The sequence below is a fragment of the Aulonocara sp. 'chitande type north' Nkhata Bay genome, linkage group LG20, assembly GCF_057382095.1.
Source record: "Aulonocara sp. 'chitande type north' Nkhata Bay isolate Kocher_YH1m ecotype deep benthic linkage group LG20, A_spYH_male_GT1.1, whole genome shotgun sequence".
In the NCBI taxonomy this organism is placed as follows: Eukaryota; Metazoa; Chordata; class Actinopteri; order Cichliformes; family Cichlidae; genus Aulonocara; species Aulonocara sp. 'chitande type north' Nkhata Bay.
Window position 1 is genome coordinate 18,044,146 of NC_141363.1, and position 20,855 is coordinate 18,065,000.

Consider the following 20,855-nt stretch of genomic DNA (forward strand, 5'->3'; position numbering starts at 1 on the left):
TGCCTCTTTACATAGGCACACTTAATCAGTCTGTGGTCCTATTGCTTGACTGAGAAACACAGGGAGAAGCCGGAAGTAGAGTCATTACCTACAAAATAAAGCGTTTTCTCTAGAGCTCATTCAATTTGTTGCCCCTTATTTTTTTCTGGTATAGTGGTAACAATAAATCAAATCCCCAAGTTATGCAACAAATGTAGTATTTGGAATTTTTAAAAACATTTTGAATGCTGTTAGACCTGCTGAATCGCAAACGATTTTATGGTGAAAATAACACCAGGAAGTTCCATTTATGCCGTTTAACTTTTCCAAGGTCTTCCGTTTCACGTACCACTCGCTAGCCACACGCTCCATTCATCCGTGTGCCTGTGTTCACCGGTGTTATACTACGCAGCTGGTATTGTGTGGGAGAAGAGGGCCACGAGCATGTCAGGCTCAACTTCCCCGCCTCCCACAGTGGAGGCTGTGGGCACTGAGGGATGTTTTCCCCCAGGATACAAACCGTTCAAACCCGAGGAGCACGGACTGGAGCGCGGGTTCCGCCTTACAAGCTTTTCGGAACTGAAGGGATGAGGCTGCAAAGTCCCGCAGGAGGCTCTGCTCAAACTCCTGGCGGGACTGGAGCCGGACCGGGCCGACGGGACAGGGAAGGCCGGAGACCAAGCTTCGGAGTTCGGCCAACAGCTACCTGGCCCACGACTAGGTAAAGGACAAATTCGAAGTTAGTAGAGCTAGCCATTATACTCTAAAACCCAAGTTAACGTCAGTTAGCTAATGCAACTGTTGCTAACCTAGCTAGCTTGTGTTTACTAATGGCAGCTTATTTGACAGAAAGCAATGGGCGGAAAACACTTTAAGATTCAAATACACACACACACACACACACACACACACACACACACACACACTATATTGATAGCTAAAGCTACCCATATAGTGCTTAGCTTTAGCTTGAATAGTGCTTTAGCTTGGCTAAATAATTAATAATTAATACATGTAATAGTTAACTAACCAGGCAAGTATAGGACACGTGTTTTGCGAGTTATCAAATTACCACACGGTAAGTATGAGTCAGCAGAAATGTCTCGGATGCTCTGAGTGCGAAGTTCGTGCAGATAGTCCAATGTTCCTGTTGTAACTGACTTGCACACTTTCTAACTCCGTGTAACAGCAATATACAAAGTTACACTGAGTAACCCCCAAAGATTAAAACAAATTCATGTAAAGTTCAGACAGTGTCAGGCAATTCCGTGTAACAGTCCCGTAATAACTAGACTACTAAATTTGTTTAACTGCAGTTAAATACGGACTACCAAAAATAAAAAGTAGTAGTAACACAAAATAAGTCAACTTTTGTTTGCTTGTCTTGTCCTCATCCTTGTGGTGTGTTTACAGGCATAGGGATGGACTCCGCTGTCATTCCTCTGAGACATGGAGGACTGTCACTTGTCCAGACCACAGATTTCTTTTACCCTCTGGTGGAAGATCCATACATGATGGTGAGTTTACTAGCATGCATTTCCCGCCACTAAGCATTACTACACAGTACATGGGCAAGGAGGGAAAGCTATGCAAACAACGTAACAGGATAACTTGCTGATAATTAGGCATCTTTGTTTAAAGTGACATCTTTTTTTTTTCTTTTTTATAGTATTATAGCAGTATAATAGGAGATTTTAGCCCATAAAACCAAAACCTCAAATGCACATATTAAATTATTACTTATTTTGTCCAAAACAGTACTGCAGACTATAATATCAAGATTTAAAAAAAAAAAAAAAAAACACATCGCAGGCAATTAGACTGTGATAAAGCTTCCAGCTCCTTCTGTTCATTAGTTATGCCATTGGCAGTTTTTGGTGAGGATTTCTGTCTTTGAGTGCCACCTATCTATGGGAGCTTTGTAAAGCTAACAGTCACATGACTGTTACTCTCTCTCCGTTTGTCTTACAGGGCAGGATAGCATGCGCTAATGTCCTCAGCGACCTCTATGCCATGGGCATCACAGAGTGTGACAACATGCTGATGCTACTGAGTGTCAGCCAGAAGATGAATGAAAAGGTAGGATTTTGTGTGCTGTGTTGAGTCAGTCTCTGATGTGATTATGAAGTGGGGGCTGTCAACAGATTTGTGTCCTTGTAATTTTCATAAACAAATGAACATTGATTAAAGCTAGCATAAGCGCTTCGTTGATAGTTTATGGTCATGTGTTTATGCATGTGTGAAACAGGACCGTGAGCGCGTGATGCCGCTGATGATTCGAGGCTTTCGTGACGCAGCAGAAGAGGGAGGAACTTCAGTGACAGGTGGACAGACTGTGATAAATCCCTGGATCATTGTGGGAGGAGTAGCATCGGTCGTCTGCCAGCCTAATGAGTTCATTATGTGAGTACCTGAAACAGCTTTACTTTACTATAGTTAGATCACCCCAGTCTGTCAGTGGTGCAGTTCTCCTTAATTGAATTCCAGTTTTAAAAGCACCGGTTTTGATATCAGTGATGCAGATTGGTTGGTATTACATCACTGTTAATGTTTATTTTAATTGGTCAATTAGAATTTCACCTCATATTTATTACATTTTTACAGACCTCTTTATGTCCTTTTGGACCTGATCTTCCCTTTTCCCAACTGTTAATGCAATCCTACCTCTGTAACAAGGAAATCAGGGTCATAATTAACACTGTTAACAAACCTCCAGAACCCCTGAAACTACATTGAATTGTAATAATACTTTAACATTTTGTGTTCAACTGTGGCCACAGATTTACATTTTCTTCTTGGCAGGGTTGATGCATGTGCATGACAAATGGAGGTGCACATGCGTTCTTAATGTAATTATCAAATAATACCAATAATGACTGGGAATACAACAAATTTGTTATTTTTAAACTTATTCGTGACAAACTTATCAATATCAGGCTTTTCTTGAGAGTCTTATATCTACATTTAGTTCAACTCCTGACATAGCTAAGCCAGGTCTCTACTTAGTTCTAGATAGAGTGGCCTTCAACTCAGTGGTACTTCAGTGTAAAACAAGGACTACTGCAGTCCAAGTAGGTGGAGTTGGAGTCTGCCTCACAGCAGGACAAGACCTGCATAACTGAACTAGCCAGGATGCCTGGGGAGGAAGGGCCACATCCAGCTAAGCTTTCATAACAAGAGTGAGGGTGTTTGAGCAGCTGTGAAACATGGGGGACCACACAAGTCAACTCTGTGTTGTGAGACGCTCTGCATTCTTATCTCTTACAGCTACAATATTCTGGGTATGACTAACTTTTATTGCTCATCGGCAATAAAATTCTATTGAACAATAAAAGTTCTGCCAGTGCCTCATTAGCAGAGATGCCTGTGAAGACAAAGAAACAAAGACCTTTTATGAATAACGCATTATGAAAGGTTGTGACTCACAAAATGCAAAGATTTGCATGTTTTATGTTTACGTTTTGTTTTATTTTCCAGGCCTGATGGGGCTGTACCAGGTGACGTTTTGGTGCTGACCAAACCTCTGGGCACTCGGGTGGCTGGAAACGCTTATCTGTGGATCGATCAGGTTAGCCATTCAACTGTGTTCACAGAAATATTAAGTGTAATGTTGCCACAGGAAACCAATTGAGAGTTTCCTTAGCTGTGTGTTTGGGATCATTGTCTTGCTGAAACATCACCCTCGTTTCATCCTCATCCTCCTGGTAGATGGCAGCAGACTTTTATCATGAATGTCTCAGTACATTTTTCCTTTCATCCTTCCTTCAGTGTTATATGTAGTGTGGTAGCTTTGTTGGCTAGCTGAAAACAGCCCCACACCATGATATTAATTGGCACTTGGTTGACAATATCTGGTGAGAATTGCATGCTGACACATTTGGAAAAATGTTTACAAGAAAGACAATATGTATTGGTTACTTCCTGGTCACATGAGCTAAAATTGCTCCAGTTCTTTGATGAAACGCCCAAGACTGCTGACAGGGTTTGTGTCCGTGTAACAAAAAAATGTTTTGTTTGCTAACAGTTCTCCTTCCTGCAAAGGTTCACAGCTGCCATGTGTGGGTCATTGTGCATGTAGAAATGTATAAAAGCACTGCTTTGAAGATTAATTATCTTGTTGTTGTTTTTGTTTTACCAGCCTGAAAAGTGGAACAAGATCAAGCTGGTTGTCACCAAAGAGGAAGTTATAGAGGCCTATCAGGAAGCTATGTTTTCCATGGCAACCCTTAACCGCACAGGTACACTACTTTGATTAAGATCTTGAGTCGTTAGTGGTCATGCAAATGTATTATTAGTTAACTATTTAACTAAATAATGTTTAAATTACAGTTAGCAGACTTTATATCAGCTGTTATTGATTAATTTATTTTCCCTTTTCTTTCTTGTGGTTCTACTCTGGCTCATTCACATTTTGCCTCCAGCGGCGGGTCTAATGCACAAGTACCAGGCCCACGCTGCCACAGACGTGACTGGTTTCGGCTTGTTGGGTCACGCCAACAACCTGGCAAGACAGCAGCAAAACGAGGTGGCCTTTGTTATCCATAACCTTCCAATCATAGCCAAGATGGCTGCCATCAGTAAAGCCTGCGGAAACCTGTTTAACCTGCTTCAGGGCACTTCAGCTGAGACATCCGGTACAACCAGTGACATTAAACATGTGGTTAAATTTGAATAAATGCAGTATTTAAAGCTAGAAACTCACATCCCTTCTCCCCCCTCTTCTCCAGGTGGGCTGCTGGTGTGTCTGCCCAGAGAGCAGGCAGCCAAGTTCTGCTCAGAGATGAAAAACCTCAGCTCCGGAGCAGGGGGTCAGGGGGCGGTGGGCGGAGCGTGGATTATTGGTATTGTGGAGAAAGGCGACCGCCATGCTCGCATCATTGACAAACCCCGCATTATCGAGGTTCCACCCCGAGGAAGCCAGGCAGCAAATCAGGAAAACAGCTCCACCAGCCCTGACCCCAGTGTGTCATAGACACTGTCACCCTCTGACACTGTTCTGGTGTGTGTGTGCAAGAGAGAATAAGTGTGTCTATGTGTGTATTAATTGTTGTTCATCCCATCTACCTTTTCTGTCAAAAAGTTGACAGTGCACAGACCAAAACCCAGTGTCATGTGATCCACTGAGACAGGAAATGGACCACAGGCTGCATACATGTCCAGCTTTAGAAGGAGCTGCTAAAACATGGTGTACTTCTCATGTTTCATGTTGTAACTTCAGGGCACAATGTACTGCCTCTCTCAGCATTATTTTTCCCTGTTGCCTTTCATATAGAAAACTTGTTTTATATGATTTATCAAAATCATAAACAGCTTCTGGAAAATGAGTTTCAGTTCTATAAAAAAGAAAAATACTGAATCATACTTGCCCAAAGTAGCAAATAATGAGAAGTGTGTGTGTGTGTGTGTGTGTGTGTGTGTGTGTGTGTGTGTGTGTGTGTGTGTGTGTGTTATGGTTGGATTAGGGTGATTTATTTTAGGATGTATGGCTAACATTAAATGTGTTAATTTGGTGACGGTTTACTGTGGAAAAGAAATGATGTATCACTCCTAGAACCTGGCTCTGCCCACGCCATCCAGAGGAAGGTTTGAGCAGCTTCCTTTGGGACCTGTTGGGCCGTGTTCAGATTGTCCACCTGGGTCAGCAGTCGCCTGACCGCCCAAGCACAAAGTCCGCCCTTCCTTGTTAATGAAGCTCTGCCTTTCAAACCCCAACCAGCAGGGCCGGGCAGAGTGGATGTTTGTCTCTGGATCAGGGATTGGACTTTCAGTGCTGGAGGTCTAGTGCTGTCTGTTTGTAGATTTCTTGCTTTTCACAATCAAATAAACCCATCATCAATTTAGACCAAAGTGCTGTTTGGGTCTTATGCAACTGTAGTGTGAAGGCACGTTTTTATTTTTACACCAAGAAACCTTCACTGAAAAGTGCTAAGAATAACATTGAAGGGGTTTGGAGCAGTCTGAAGCCTGATCTTTTGCCTCACAGGGATTAGTACATACAATGAGTTCATTATTTGAACCTTTGGTCATGTTTAATACAAGCATACACCAGTCGTGTCAGGACTGTACTGCCGTGTTGTTAGTATCAGTCATCCTGCTTGCTAGTATACTTGTAATATTAAGCTGCTCAGACAGCTCCTCCATCACTGGTGTTGACTTGGACATTCAGACAACGTCCAAATTCACAAATGTTAATCTCACATCATATTCATTTCTAGATTAATAGCTACTCCAGCATTTTGACATTGAGACCGTTGACCCATTTTACTTTGTGGGACTGACACACATCCATCACTACGCATGTGCCTCATTTAGCATGATCTTGTTCTGGAAGACAAAAAAAAAAACATCCACTGAGACCTACCTACCTACCTACCTGGAGTAAATAGAGTAGTATTGATCTACTGGGTGGATGAATATATGCAAATGCACTGCTAACAGTTTTTCAGTTAAATTCTGGATTTTGTCATCTTCAAATGGCTGCATGCGTAGAAAGTTATAGCGGCATACGGCCTGATTTACACTGGGTTACCAAAGTGATCTGTGTACAGATAGCTGATCCATGCATGTTTGCATGTAAACCTGATGCTGTCTGAGGGATTTCCATGGAAATCAGTGAGTCCCTCCCTGGACAACACAAGAATAAGTTCACAGGAGTAGGTTGAATTTTGGTTATTTTTAAATCACCTTATTTGTGCCACCATTTCCTGCATAAACATCAGTGCAGGATAAAACCAGATGAAATGTTCTGGACAGAAGAGACGCATTACAAGTTTTCTGTAATTTCAACCAAATCAATTTAAAGCAAAATGTAACAATATTGAGTGAAAATCATATTGTTTTCCCCATTTTTTCCATAACCAACTTTGAGCATCAGCATCATGGGATATATCAGTTTCAATAGGAAAACTACAAGTTAATGTTTAATGTAAAGGAACTGAGCTCTTGCTGCTACTCTCCTAGCTTCTGACTTTCCACATTTGCATCTGGACCAACATTCATGTGCATGATTTAAAAAAAATATTTTCTTTTGATTATAGCAGTCTTGTCATAATTATTTGAGTTTATTCTTATGCTATACAAAGTCTGATTATCAGCCAAGAGTAGAAAAGGACTGTATGGTCCCAGACATCCAGGGATGAAATATAGATAATTTAGTTTAATAGTTGGTTTGTGGATCTACAAATTTGATCTTTTTTGCTGTGTGCATTTACTTTTCTGTTTTAAACAATACTATGCTTATAGAAAGAATGTAACAAGGGTCACTGAAACTCAACAGTTTCTTAGGTGCCTGCAGTGGTTTAATCCAGCTCTGCTCTAGGCAGTTAAATCTATAAGACTGTACCCTATGTCGGTCTGCACACGATTAACAACCACTGTCAGATGGAGTAAATGGAGTAAAGCAACATTTTCCACCGAAATATAAACAAAGTATCAGATAGGGGAGAGTATTACCTTTGTCGTGCTATACTCACGCCAGCCAGCAGAGAGCAGCGTGGGATTAAAACGAGGAAAAACAACACTGAAGAAGAAATGCGGATGTGTAGAGGGAGTAATTATTCTAGTCCTTTTTGTTGTGTTGTTACGGATGAACTTCGTCCTTCAAAGTGCTAAACGGTAACGCTTTTAAAATGAACAAGTTCGTGTGTTACTGGGTCATATAAAAGCTTTGCGTTTTATCTCACCGGCTGAACGCTGGGTCACCGGCTGCGTTATCAAAACAACAGCCAGAGGTGCAGTTGGACCTGCTTGTTACTGACAAGCAGAATGATGTTTTTTGTGTCTCTTAGCTACCATGCCTTATCTGGGCGGGGAGGAGACGGTGAGGGAGCTGAGGAGAGCTCTGTCCAACCCCAACGTCCAGTCAGACCCGCTGCGGTACAGGAACACCATCCTCAAAGTGATCAGGTACTCATCTCATCCCTCTGCTCAGCCACCAGGCGCTGCGGTTTGCCTGCAAGGTCGCATTCATCTGTCAAACGGGGCCGGTGTTCCAGATCTACTGGCGTTTAGATCAACTGGCGTTGGTCGAACAGATGTGTGGCAGTCTTGCGTTTCAGGAGCTGCTACCGACAAACCAGCAAAAAAAACGCCAAATGTGTCATCTGTGACACTTGTGAGGTTATCTCAAACACACTCTGTCAGCAGAGGTGGGACCAAGTCATTGTTTTGCAAGTCTCAAGTAAGTCTCAAGTCTTTATCCTCAAGTCTCAAGTCAAGTCTCAAGTAATGTCAGGCAAGTCAGAGTCGAGTCTCAAGTCACTGGTGTAAAAGTCCAAGTAAAGTCACAAGTCTGAAATTTTGAATTTCAAGTCCTTTCGAGTCTTTAAAAAAAACGAAAAAAGGATGTTGCAGTTATGCTAAATGTAAATATTAGACCATGTAATTTTTAAATCTGTGTTTTTCTCAACACATGACAAAATAGTGAACTTAGAAAATATACACAAATTGTGAAATTGCACCTCTTTAAAATGCAGCTCAATTAAACCTAGCTCCAAGAATAATTTTCACTGACAGTTCTGAGATAAGCTGCATGTTATTCTTGGATGCGCTTGTAGGACCGGCTTTAAAATCGCATGACAAAAATATCATACACATTAAAAAAAAACTGCATCACCAACGTAGCCTGGACAACATTTGCTAGTTAGATGAAGTCAGCTATCTCATCGTAGCATATTTATGTGCATATTTATAATCATACGGTTCTTGGAGTGAGTGCACACACTCATGAAGTTTAGTAACTTCAGGTCACTGCAACAAGCCCAGGTACAGTTTACCGACGGATGGGTGCAGGACCTTGAAATGCACCGTGTAGAACGAAAGACCATCGTACGTATCATAAGTTTACCAGTCTCACAAATCGTCGTCATAAATACACATTCGTTAACCGTTTATTAATAGGACCTTTGAGCTCAACGGTAATTAATTAGTAGTGGAAATAATTTCTGGTACGCATTACAGAAATGTAGCAGTGACAATAATATTGTATGCTGTAATCGTACTGGGCAATTAGTGATACAAAACAACTGTTTTATCCTGTGAATAAAAGTATGTTTTTGTCAATGTACCATAATAACAGAAGCGAAACACAATATTGTGTCAGGACAATTCACTATTTATGCACAATAAACAAAGGAGCATAGCGCGACAATTTCTGTTCAGCGCCAGACTTGCTTGTAACCTATATCACCAATTATGTTATGAAAATGACGCATTAACTACAACAGAAGACTGACCTTTGTGGGAATGCTTGGAGCAGACTAACCTGTGAGCTGGAGTGTTCTGGGACGTTATATTTGGTCTTTGAATGGCTGCGATCCAGGCCATCCGTCGCCTCTTTGTTACTTCGGAAACATGGCTCGAACAATTTCTCTTAAACGTCGTAATCCGATAACAACCGATTTCTTTACCCGTCGGCTTCCCGTGGCTGTCATGTGACCGGCTATTGCAGTTAATAATACAACAGCTTCTTGCCATTTTTTGTGTTTCTTTTTATCGCTGTATAACTGATTTCAATTAAAAGCCTGCGTGCGCTAGTACCTCTTGCCACGAGTTCCCAGAATCCTTTGTGGTTCTACCCCAGAATGACATCACATTTTCAATCTCTATATGCATGTTACATTTTATATTTGGGGTAAAATATCAAGTCTTTTCAAGTAAACCAGTTCAAGTCCAATTCAAGTCCCAGGTCATTGGTGTAAAAGTCTAAGTCAAGTCACAAGTCTTACAACATTTTTTCAAGTCAAGTCTAAAGTCATAAAATTAATGACTCGAGTCTGACTCGAGTCCAAGTCATGTGACTCGAGTCCACACCTCTGTCTGTCAGTCTTGATGCTGTTGAACAACAAAATGTTTAAAAATGTGGCGAGTTTACCTGGCGATATCCTCATGCGCGACGCAATCGCGAAAACAGCAAACAATTAACACCACGCCGATGTTGTTCACGGGACAGCAAGAGTAAACGATCGGGAGACTCTTGTCGTCGTTATCGTTCCCCTCGCACGGTTTATTTCTCCGAATTCAGCGTTTTTGCTTCATAACTACAGCATGCAGTTTACTTTGTGCACTAACATGGAGTCGAGTCAACCAGCGCCACCTCTGGCCAAGTGCCACAGCCTACAGCCAGATCAACTTGTGACACACATCTACACCACGTTTGAATTCGTGTCATGCACATTTGTACCTTTCAATTGTGTCTGTTTGTGCGTCATGCAAATAAACCTTTGAAATGAATGAAATGACACTAATATTTCACTAGTGTTGTAGTGTAGTCGTTAGTGTAGTCTGCCTGTGTCTTTTCTCTGCGAACAAACATTTTAGAGTTGGTTGTTATATACAGTCTGTATAAGTGTGGTTAATCTAATAAACATTTGTAAGGAGATGGCAGTTACTGTGAATTCACAGCAGTTACACAGTGATTAGTAATAAACAGCCAGTGAGAGTGAGTGGATTTAAGAAAGTCAGTGACTCAGGTGTGTCGCTTGGTTTGTCATCTGTTTGTGAGACTGGAGGAGACGTAGAAATCCTTTGTTTTAAATCTTAGTTAGGAAGGTTCCTGTTTGAAAACAAGCACTCTTTGTGAGAAATGCAAGAAATACATCTGCAGAAAGCACACAGTTACATTCTGTCCATCATGTGGACAAAATAGAAAATGTTGAGCATTGAAAAACTGAGAACGTTGGGCAAGTTCAAAAGAAATGTGTTTGTAAGAACGAAAAACCAAATTGTTCCTAAAATAGTTATGGAAAGTCTAACTGTTGTATGTCTGTGTTCTACATGTTTATCTAATGGAAAATAAAGTTGCTATTGTTTTATTGCAGTTTTTGGATAATTCTGAGTGGATTTACACAGTACGGATCTAAATGACCCGCAACAAAATCAATGTCAATTGTTTGTTCTTCAACTTAATACAAGGGTTAATTTCCAAAACTTGCTTATGATCTTCAATTTGTAGCAGATCCACTATCACACAGCAGCTGGAGCAGTCTCCAATGGAGGTCAGTCCACTGCTGCCACCTGTGGCCAAGTACCATAGCCTACTACTAGATTAACTTGTGACACATCTGCACCTGCTGCTATGATCACATTGAGTAGAGGCTGAGTGGCTGCACTAACCCCTGGTACATCCAGATCTACCCACAAACATGTTGACAGATACAATCCCGGCAATGTGGATTGTCAACACTGAAAACAATCAGTAAGCAAAGACAACAGGGATCAATTTCTTCTGTTTATTTAGCACCCACAACATTTGTAGTCGCCTTTTGTAGAAGCTTCTCGGATGAGAGGTGAAACGTCTTCAAGCAACTTAAAGAAGTCCAGACGCTTTTCTTTGCAAGCTCCTTTGACTACGATGACCTGGATGACTGAGAACCTTCACAGACATATTGCCGTACATTTTGGGAGGAACACCCTTCAACTGGTGCGGGAGTATGAAAGGGAATCAAGGAAACTAGCGGATTATAGGAACCATCTCCGTTTCAACCTAAGATGTAGACAAAGCAGAGTTGTTCCTAAGAGCCTGCGCCTTGGATCCACTGTCAGGGGATACAGAGCAGACTTGATTCTACAGAGAGCACAAAATCACCTTTTAAGTGAAAGGATAAGACAGGTCCATTTCACCATAGATGCCCTCCAGATCAAGATCAGCCAGACCCTGCAGGAACTGGAAATCCTTCTACCCTCTCCAATCTTAGAAGAGGTTTACAAGTTTGTGGACAAGGCTCAGCGGGCCCAACACTCTAAAGGAAAAGAAAGACAACGCAGGAAATTTCACACCTTGCTTTCAAAAACACACACTCCTCATCCTGAACCTACACAACCCAGAGAAGAAAACACACCTGAAGTCAGTCAGGAGAAATGGGTTAAGAACTTTTCAGACAGGATTCTCACTGAACCTGAAAAGAGAGTATTAGCCAAAGGACTCAATTTTGCCATTTCTCCACAAAAGTTGCCCATAGTGGACCTCATCACAGCCACAGAATCTGCCATACGGATTAATAAATTATCACAGACAGAAGCAGAGCAAATCAGGATGAAAGTCTCAGCCACGCTCTCCAGTGCCAAAGTCCCTCCATCCAACCTCACAATACAGGAAAAGAAGGCCGTCGCTTCCCTGAGCAAAGACCACAACATCACTGTTTTACCAGCTGATAAGGGAAGATGCACCGTGGTCCTAAACACTACAGATTACCATACAAAGATCACTACTCTCCTCAGTGACAACAATACCTACGAAGCCCTAAAGCGAGACCCCACAAGCAGCTACAAAAAGAAAGTTATAGCTTGCCTTCAAGACTTTGAAAAGGACAAAATTATTGACCGCCTTACATATCACCGCCTTTACCCAGGGGATGCCATACCCTGCATTTACGGACTTCCTAAAATCCACAAGGAAGCTGTCCCACTCAAACCCATAGTCAGCAGCATAAACTCAGCCACTTATAACATTGCTAAACACCTTGCTACCATCCTTGCGCCTCTCGTGGGGAACACCCCACACCACATCAAGAACTCCACCGACTTCACCGACAAGGTCCAGAAACTTACCCTGGATCCAGATGAAACCATGGTGTCCTTTGATGTAGTCTCTCTCTTCACTTGCATACCCACCACGGAGGCCGTGGAGACTGTCAGAAAACGACTACAAGAAGACAGCTCCTTGGAGGACAGGACCAACTTCACATCAGATCTGCACACTGTTAGACCTCTGCCTCACCACTACATATTTCAAGTACAACGAAGGCTTTTACAGACAAAAACATGGCTGTGCCATGGGCTCCCCCATGTCACCTATTGTAGCCAACCTTTACATGGAGGAAGTGGAAAGGAAGGCTCTTGGCTCTTTCAAAGGAAGAGTACCCAGCCACTGGTACAGATATGTGGACGACACCTGGGTCAAAATCAAGACACAAGAAGTGGAATCCTTCACTGCGCACATTAACTCTGTGGATAAAAACATCAGGTTCACCAGGGAAGACACAAAGGACAACTGTTTGCCTTTCCTGGACTGCGCCGTGCACATTGAAGAGAACGGCAAACTCAACATCGAAGTTTACCGGAAGCCCACACACACGGACCAGTACCTCCTCTTTGACTCCCATCACCCTTTGGAACACAAACTTGGAGTAATTAGGACCCTACACCACCGGGCAGAACATGTTCCCTCTAAGCCTGAAGGAAAAAAGAAAGAACACACACATGTAAAGGAAGCACTCAAAACATGCGGCTATCCTAAATGGGCGTTCTTAAAGTCAGCAAAGAGGCACAGAAAAGAAGACCAGACACCAGCGAGGGAGGATAAGAAGGACAGACGCAACAACATTGTCATCCCCTATGTAGCCGGTGTATCAGAGAAACTCAGGAGAGTTTTCTCCAAGCATGACATCCCGGTGCATTTCAGACCCAGCAACACGCTCAGACAAAAACTGGTTCACCCGAAAGACAAAACGCCAAAACACAAACTTAACAATGTGGTGTATGCTGTACAGTGCAGCGAGGAATGCTCAGACCTCTACATTGGAGAGACCAAACAGCCACTTCACAAGCGCATGGCACAACACAGAAGAGCCACCTCCACAGGACAATACTCAGCAGTCCATCTGCATCTTAGGATAAAGGACACTCTTTCGAGGATACCAATGTTCACATTTTGGACAGAGAGGACAGATGGTTTGAAAGAGGAGTGAAAGAAGCCATCTATGTCCACTGTGAGCGACCATCTTTGAACAGAGGCGGGGGTTTACGACACCAACTCTCTGCCATCTATAATCCAGTTTTGAGATCCCTTCCCAGACGCCTTAACGCCCACTGGGCCATCTGACCTCAGGAATTCGCATGATAAGGTGGGGCCAGGTTTCACAATGAACACACCCGAAACTCTGGCTGATTGGGACCCACACCCAGTTTCACACCTTGGCTCAGGCGATTAGAGGATCATCAGGGGGTCCTTTTGTCCCTCTGTGGGGGGTTACTCTCACTAGGTTTATATCTGGGACTCTCCACCATTTGACCTTAGAACTGAAGAAGCTTCTCGGATGAGAGGTGAAACGTCTTCAAGCAACTTAAAGAAGTCCAGACGCTTTTCTTTGCAAGCTCCTTTGACTACGATGACCTGGATGACTGAGAACCTTCACAGACAATTGAAAGGTACAAATGTGCATGACACGAATTCAAACGTGGTGTAGATGTGTGTCACAAGTTGATCTGGCTGTAGGCTGTGGCACTTGGCCAGAGGTGGCGCTGGTTGACTCGACTCCATGTTAGTGCACAAAGTAAACTGCACGCTGTAGTTATGAAGCAAAAACGCTGAATTCGGAGAAATAAACCGTGCGAGGGGAACGATAACGACGACAAGAGTCTCCCGATCGTTTACTCTTGCTGTCCCGTGAACAACATCGGCGTGGTGTTAATTGTTTGCTGTTTTCGCGATTGCGTCGCGCATGAGGATATCGCCAGGTAAACTCGCCACATTTTTAAACATTTTGTTGTTCAACAGCATCAAGACTGACAGAGTGTGTTTGAGATAACCTCACAAGTGTCACAGATGACACATTTGGCGTTTTTTTGCTGGTTTGTCGGTAGCAGCTCCTGAAACGCAAGACTGCCACACATCTGTTCGACCAACGCCAGTTGATCTAAACGCCAGTAGATCTGGAACACCGGGCACACATTTGCTTTTGGGAACCTGCTTACCACCCCAACCCATCCCCCATGCAATTTAAGTTAATTGTCACTGGAAAAAGCAGGTGTTAGCTAGCAGCTAACTGGAAATATGAAAGAATGACATCATTTTTGTGGGAAATTACAATACAGCTTTGTTGGTTCTGTAGATGACTGCTATTGTTGTAGATTTACGTAGATATCTGTGCACAAGGAAATCAGCTTCATTGTAAATGTGCTGGATTCCATGTTTATGAGAAATACGAGTTTGGCAGTCTTTTATTAGACATTGACTTCTATTCAGTATTCTATTCAGAAGTTATTTATTAAAATCAGAGGTAATGCTGTGTGCTTAGCTGATGGAGAGCAGGTTGCTATGGTTATGGTTAAGGATGATGGTTTAAATCGACATTATGAGCCTACACATGCAGAGAACTATAAGAACTTGACTGATGCAGAACAAGAACAGACATCTGCAAAAGCAGCAAGGACTTTTTACCAAGCTGTACACAACCAGGAGCTTTGTCGATATTCTCACAAAATTGCAAAAAACACTTAGTCATTTCATGATGAGGATTTTAAGAGTGTTTGTTGTCCACAAGGCAGCCCAGTTGAAACTTCCCACACATAAGGAGAAATGCTCAGAAGAAACTATGTGAACAAACATTCTCAGTAATGATGTTTAACAAATTGAGATACAGTCCCTGCACACTTGTATCAGTACATTCTTCCAACTGCTGACAACGAGTCATAAGCATCTAACTGTGAATAAGAAGAAAATGAGATAATCGCAGTGAAAATGGTTGTAAATTGTTGTCAGCGTTGTTAACATTTTGCTTATTTATTGTGGAAGCTCAGATTGATGAAATTCATTTTACACCCAATTGAACAGTCCCACATGTGGCTCGATTCACTATGATTCATTTTTGTGTCTTTTGTAAAGTCTCGCTCTTTGCTGTGTCTTTGACGGAAAGAGAGCTGAAGTGTTGAAACAACAGAAAAAAACAGCAAGCTACTTAATTCAACATCCCTTGTGTTAACAGATGCGTTAAACTGTAATCACTTTGTGAAACACTGGTGTAGACTACATATCATAAACAATCTGGAAAGTTAGGCAACATTAAACAAATACATAAAACTATACTAAAAGTATGGATTCTAGTAATTCAAATACAATTTAAGGATCATGAAAAATACACGAGAAACATCAAAATGGAAAGCTGTGAGGAGATGGACCCAGGAAAACAGGGCTCTTTTTTTACATTGGCTTCATTATTAAGACCCCAAAGTTCCATTCGCCTTTTATATAAATAATATTGGAAAGGAAAGTGAACATATAAGCATTATACAACCCCTAGGTACCAATCGTACCCCTCAGTAGTAACACTCTGTTGTTTTGACTAATACTCCCCTTTGTTTCAATGGCTTAAGACCAACTAGGACTAGTGACATAGCACTAACATCACTGCTGACTGGGGGTTTATCATCCTGTTTTCACTACGAAGCAGTAGATCATTTCAAGGAAAGACGTAAGCTGAAGGTTTAAAGTGGACTTATTCTGTTCCAATAATGAATGTTGATCTTAAACACTGGGCAACATTAAAAAGAAAATTAGGTCAATATATGAAGATATACAGTACTGTGCAAAGGCTTGAGCCACCCCTCATTTCTTTATATTTTGCTTTCAGGCACCCAGACTTTCTTGTATGTTTTTTAAACAATATTTCACAAGGCTTTCTGACGTGTTTTTTTTAGACCTCAACTTCCTCTTTACTCATTTCCAGTCCAGTCCGTGTACCTCACTGTTTTCAGAGGGTTGTTTGTTGTTTGTTTTATATTATATATATTTCTTATCACTAACTTATGAAGGAAGCATTAAAGCATAAAAAGATGCCTAACTGAAGGGATGAATCATTGTGTCTGCACATAACTGACAACTTAGTAGCAAAGGCCTAGTTTGTGCTTTGTATTCTTTGTATTCTTTAGGCTCTTTTTTTACTAGCAGCCTGTTGCAAAAATACATAATTTGTTCCAATTTGTTTGTTAAATTTACAGAAATGCCAACAGTAACAGTAATTCAATTTTATTTATATAGCGCCAAATCACAACATAAGTCGCCTCAAGGCGCTTCATAGATACAGAGAAAAACCCAACAATCATATGACCCCCTATGAGCAAGCACTTTGGCAACAGTGTTTGAAAGACATGAAATAGTATTTTTGCTCTAATGAGGTTAAAACTATTAGCCTAAAACTATCTCAAAGTGGCGTGCAGGCTGTCCCTAAAGAAACCGAGGACAAAAGCAGAAGTGGCAGGCTTAAGAAATACTGTCTACCGCAGTTGAATGGTATCTGAAAACATGGTGGAGGCTCTGTCATGGTTTGGGGTTGCATTTCAGCCAGTGTGTTGGGGAGCATGCCAGAACTGATGGAATTATGAAGACAGAAAAGTACTGTCAGATTTAATCTACCGTGCAATACCATCCGGATAGCATCTGATTGGCAGTGGATTTGTTTGTCAGTACGGCAATGATTCCAAACAGAGTACCAATGCAGTAAAAACAAACCTATAGAGAAAAACACACAATGGAGCACTTGCTTCCCTAGAGCCCAGACATGAATATTATTGAAGCAGTGGGGGATCATCTTGATATAGAGCAGAACAAAAGACAACCAGCTTCCAAAGGAGAGCTTTGGATCTCTTTCAAGAAGCCTGCAGAAATATTCTTCTCTGCACTCACATGTTTTTGAAATATCTGGGCACTGACAAAGTTGTGTTAGTAAGAAGAATATGTTAATGAAATGTTTGTTAAATGTGATGTTAAAAGGTTTTCCTGTGTCCTATCATTTCCTCTTGTTCCATGTGTCTCTTTCTTTGTTCTCTTTCCCCATTTTTCATTTTCCTTTAATCTTTCTTTCTCTATTTCAACTCTGACTGTCCCCTCCTTATTCATTCCCGCTTTTGTCTTTCTTCTTGTTTATCTGGCCCCCTTCTACTCCCCCTTCCATTTCAGGACCATGTCACAAGGGGTAGATGTGTCTGGCCTGTTCAGTGAGATGGTGAAAGCCTGTGCCACAGTAGATGTAGTCCAGAAGAAATTGGTTTATGTCTTCCTGTGTTCCTACGCCACTTTAAACCCGGAGTTGTCCCTGCTGGTCATCAACACTCTGAGGAAGGACTGCCAGGATCCAAACCCAATGGTCCGCAGTCTAGCCCTCAGGAACATGACCAACCTCAGGTGAGCTGTTGTACACAGGGACCTCAGTGTAAGCTGCCACATCCACTCATGACTGGTTTTGAATGTGTCTGTGTGCCAGGTTACCCAGCCTGGTGGAGTATGTGGAGCAGCCTCTAACAGCAGGACTGAGAGACAGAGCAGCCTGCGTACGACGTGTGGCTGTACTCGGCTGGGCCAAATTGCACAACCTCCATCCTAGCTCTGAGATAGGTGGGGATTTTTTTATCCCGTTAACACAGTTCTCTTCTTCTCTTGCAAGAAAGAAGAAAGTTAATCCCATCACTATTGATGTATCAGCAGGTGTGTTTCACTTGCTGATACATCAGCGTCATGTACAGAAACCTCTTGTTTGTGATTCTTTCCAGATGCAGCAGTGGTGAATGAACTTTACAGCCTCCTGAGGGACCCGGACCCCGTGGTGATGGTGAATTGCCTCCGAGCTTTGGAGGAGATCCTGAAGGAGGAGGGTGGTATCGCTATTAACAAACCCATTACCCACCACCTGCTCAACAGGTTGGTCCACAGTTAAAACATCAGATGAAATGTGGATACATGAAATCTGTCAAAATAAGGATGCTCTGGTATGCAGTTTATTTTACTGTTAGTGCTGAACTGCATTAGGTCTTTGATTAATTTCAATGTGAATTTTTTAGGGGCGTGCCCTACTGTTTTACCTTTAGGCAAAGTAGGTAGCTGAAGTGGTGGATGGTGACACATCTAGAAAACTGTGAAATTTCACCAGAAGAAAACTAATCCCATCACAGGAAGAAGTTAAAAAAAGAGGGGGGGGGGGGGGTGGGGTAAAGAAGGAGAGGGTTGAAGAAAGCCATTAATTTGTTTCTAATGTTTTTACATTCTTCTCTTCATCTGCTACTTAGTTAATGGGGGAAAAAAGGCATTCTGTCTTCTTACTGAAATTGAATTCATTTTTTGTCTAATGAGAGCCTTAATCTGCAGGACTGTCTGTGTGTGTGGCTATCATCCAGCCTTCTACAGATAGCTAATCATATCAGCAGAGCCAAATAGCTTCCTGTTAGACTTCTGTCTAAACCAGCATTATAGACAGGAAGAGCAATGTGCACATAAATATATTTCCCTGCATGTTTAACTATTGTAGCATAGCATAACACTGGCAACGTCCAGGTGACTTTCCTCAGCCGTATGTGCTACCAGGCTATTTTGTTTTATTCATTTTTGTCAGTGACAGCAAATTTCCACTACTGGCACTGGTGAGATGTAAGAACTTGCCCAGGAACTGACCCTAAATAATCACGCTTATAAAATCACATTTTATTCCATCACCTAACATCAAGATTATATTTTGTCCTAACATAGAAACTGTATTTGAAACTGATTTCTCAGTGGCAAAATGAGTTCGTAAACTATAATGAATGCACATCACATTATCAGTTTCAAACTGATAATGTGTTTTGGCTGAAAGGTAATACTTATGTTTGAGCTGAGCAGCTGTGGCTCACATATTACAGTCTGTCTCTCCTTCCTGTTTTTGTTTTGTTTTTTTCCCTTTCCTTTATGGTGTTATGTGGATAAAGGCAGTATGTGTAGTTTGTAGTTCATGTAAGTTTCGCTACTTGTTTTGTTACGCTTAGTGGAGACCTTCCCAAAGTGTGGGGGGCGCAGAGCCATTGCAGGGGGGGCGCGGTGTGAAAAGGGGAAAAAAAACAAAAACAAACAAGGCTTGGACACTGCTAGCACGGGGCAACCACACAAACGCAAAGCAGGAGATGAAGCATAGCTGAATATGTTTCCAAACCAACTTCATTTTAAGCCAAAGACTAGAAAATATGGTGAAGCATATTTTCTGTTAAGGGTTCAATATTGAGGAGGAGAGTAAAAACAACCATGGTCCAGAAGAGCTTGGTCAAACAATCGATTTTAATGACCACACGCAGCGTGGGGAGATGTACACTGCAAAACATCAGCTGTAGATCTCCGCCCAAAAAGACACTTCAGATTGCTTTTGATTCATCAGGGTTAACGCCCCCTCATGCATCATCAGATACAATACATGCATACGTCAAATCAAAACCACAATGACTTTTAACACAGTTTGAAAAGAACATTGTCTTCGTCTCCACGGCAGGTGCTTCCTGTCAATCTTCTGACTCTCGTTTCTCCAAAACCTCGGGCCATGCTCTGGAACAAACTACCAATTCTGCACACACAAAAATGCAGTTGCAAGAAAATATATCTGAACTCTCACCTAGAACATAAGCCTACCTACTGTGTGTGTGTGTGTGTGTGTGTGTGTGTGTGTGTGTGGCTCGACCTCACACGAACTTTGTTTTATGAGAAGAGAGGCCAATTCTCATGTGCATAATAACCTAACTGAAACTATATCTGTAATATGTTGAATAAATGTTTTAATCAAGAACCTCTACTAAAAGCTTAATCAAAAGATATAAATGAATAAAAGACAATAATTAATAACCTGGTTATTCAAATAGCATCATCCAAACAGCTCCTCAAAGTAACTTTCACTTTCACAAGCACGCTCTGCAAAAGCCTGCGCTTCCTGTCTACTTTGGCACAGAGTGTACTCAGAGTTAGGGCCTTCTTTTATCAGAATCAGCACATACACATTTAAGATTTATAACAAGCATTCAAAAGCATTTAAGATTATTGATTTAACTCAACAGTTTAACGTGGTTATAACTGCACCTGTAATAAAGGCTAATTGGGTACCAATATGTTTAAACATCTGAATACAATATCAATACTGTAAACTGTATGATTAATGCAATGGTAATGATGATGATTATGATTATGAACCATAGCAGTAAAATAATTTCCCTGATCTCCACACTTCCCTTTGGCTTCACCTGCACAAGTGCCAAGGTAGGTCTACCCTGCAGAATTGGTCTTTCCTTCGTCTGGAGCAGCGCTGGGCTTTTCAAATCACGGACAAACCGTATCCCACATTCTTGATTTTTAGTTCACAAACACTTGTTGTAATGAC

The 20,855-nt window shown here is 41.7% G+C and overlaps 2 protein-coding genes across 2 annotated transcripts in view; both read left to right on the forward strand.

The window, feature by feature from the left end:
- Window positions 1–291: 291 nt before the first annotated feature.
- Window positions 292–5,834, forward strand: sephs3 (selenophosphate synthetase 3). Its single transcript, XM_086278568.1, has 8 exons — window positions 292–700; window positions 1,393–1,496; window positions 1,951–2,058; window positions 2,228–2,382; window positions 3,457–3,547; window positions 4,118–4,217; window positions 4,401–4,613; window positions 4,707–5,834. Exons 1-8 carry the CDS (start codon window positions 424–426, stop codon window positions 4,949–4,951), a joined length of 1,293 nt encoding a protein of 430 aa, XP_086134694.1. The 5' UTR covers window positions 292–423; the 3' UTR covers window positions 4,952–5,834.
- A 1,635-nt stretch (window positions 5,835–7,469) lies between these two features.
- Window positions 7,470–20,855, forward strand: part of ap4b1 (adaptor related protein complex 4 subunit beta 1) — a 46,098-nt gene continuing 32,712 nt past the window's right edge. The window contains exons 1-5 of the mRNA XM_086278564.1: window positions 7,470–7,593; window positions 7,767–7,884; window positions 17,651–17,875; window positions 17,955–18,085; window positions 18,241–18,388. Of these exons, the coding sequence (XP_086134690.1) occupies window positions 7,772–7,884; window positions 17,651–17,875; window positions 17,955–18,085; window positions 18,241–18,388 (617 nt within the window). The 5' untranslated portion in view covers window positions 7,470–7,593; window positions 7,767–7,771. The remainder of the gene's footprint in view (window positions 7,594–7,766; window positions 7,885–17,650; window positions 17,876–17,954; window positions 18,086–18,240; window positions 18,389–20,855) is intronic.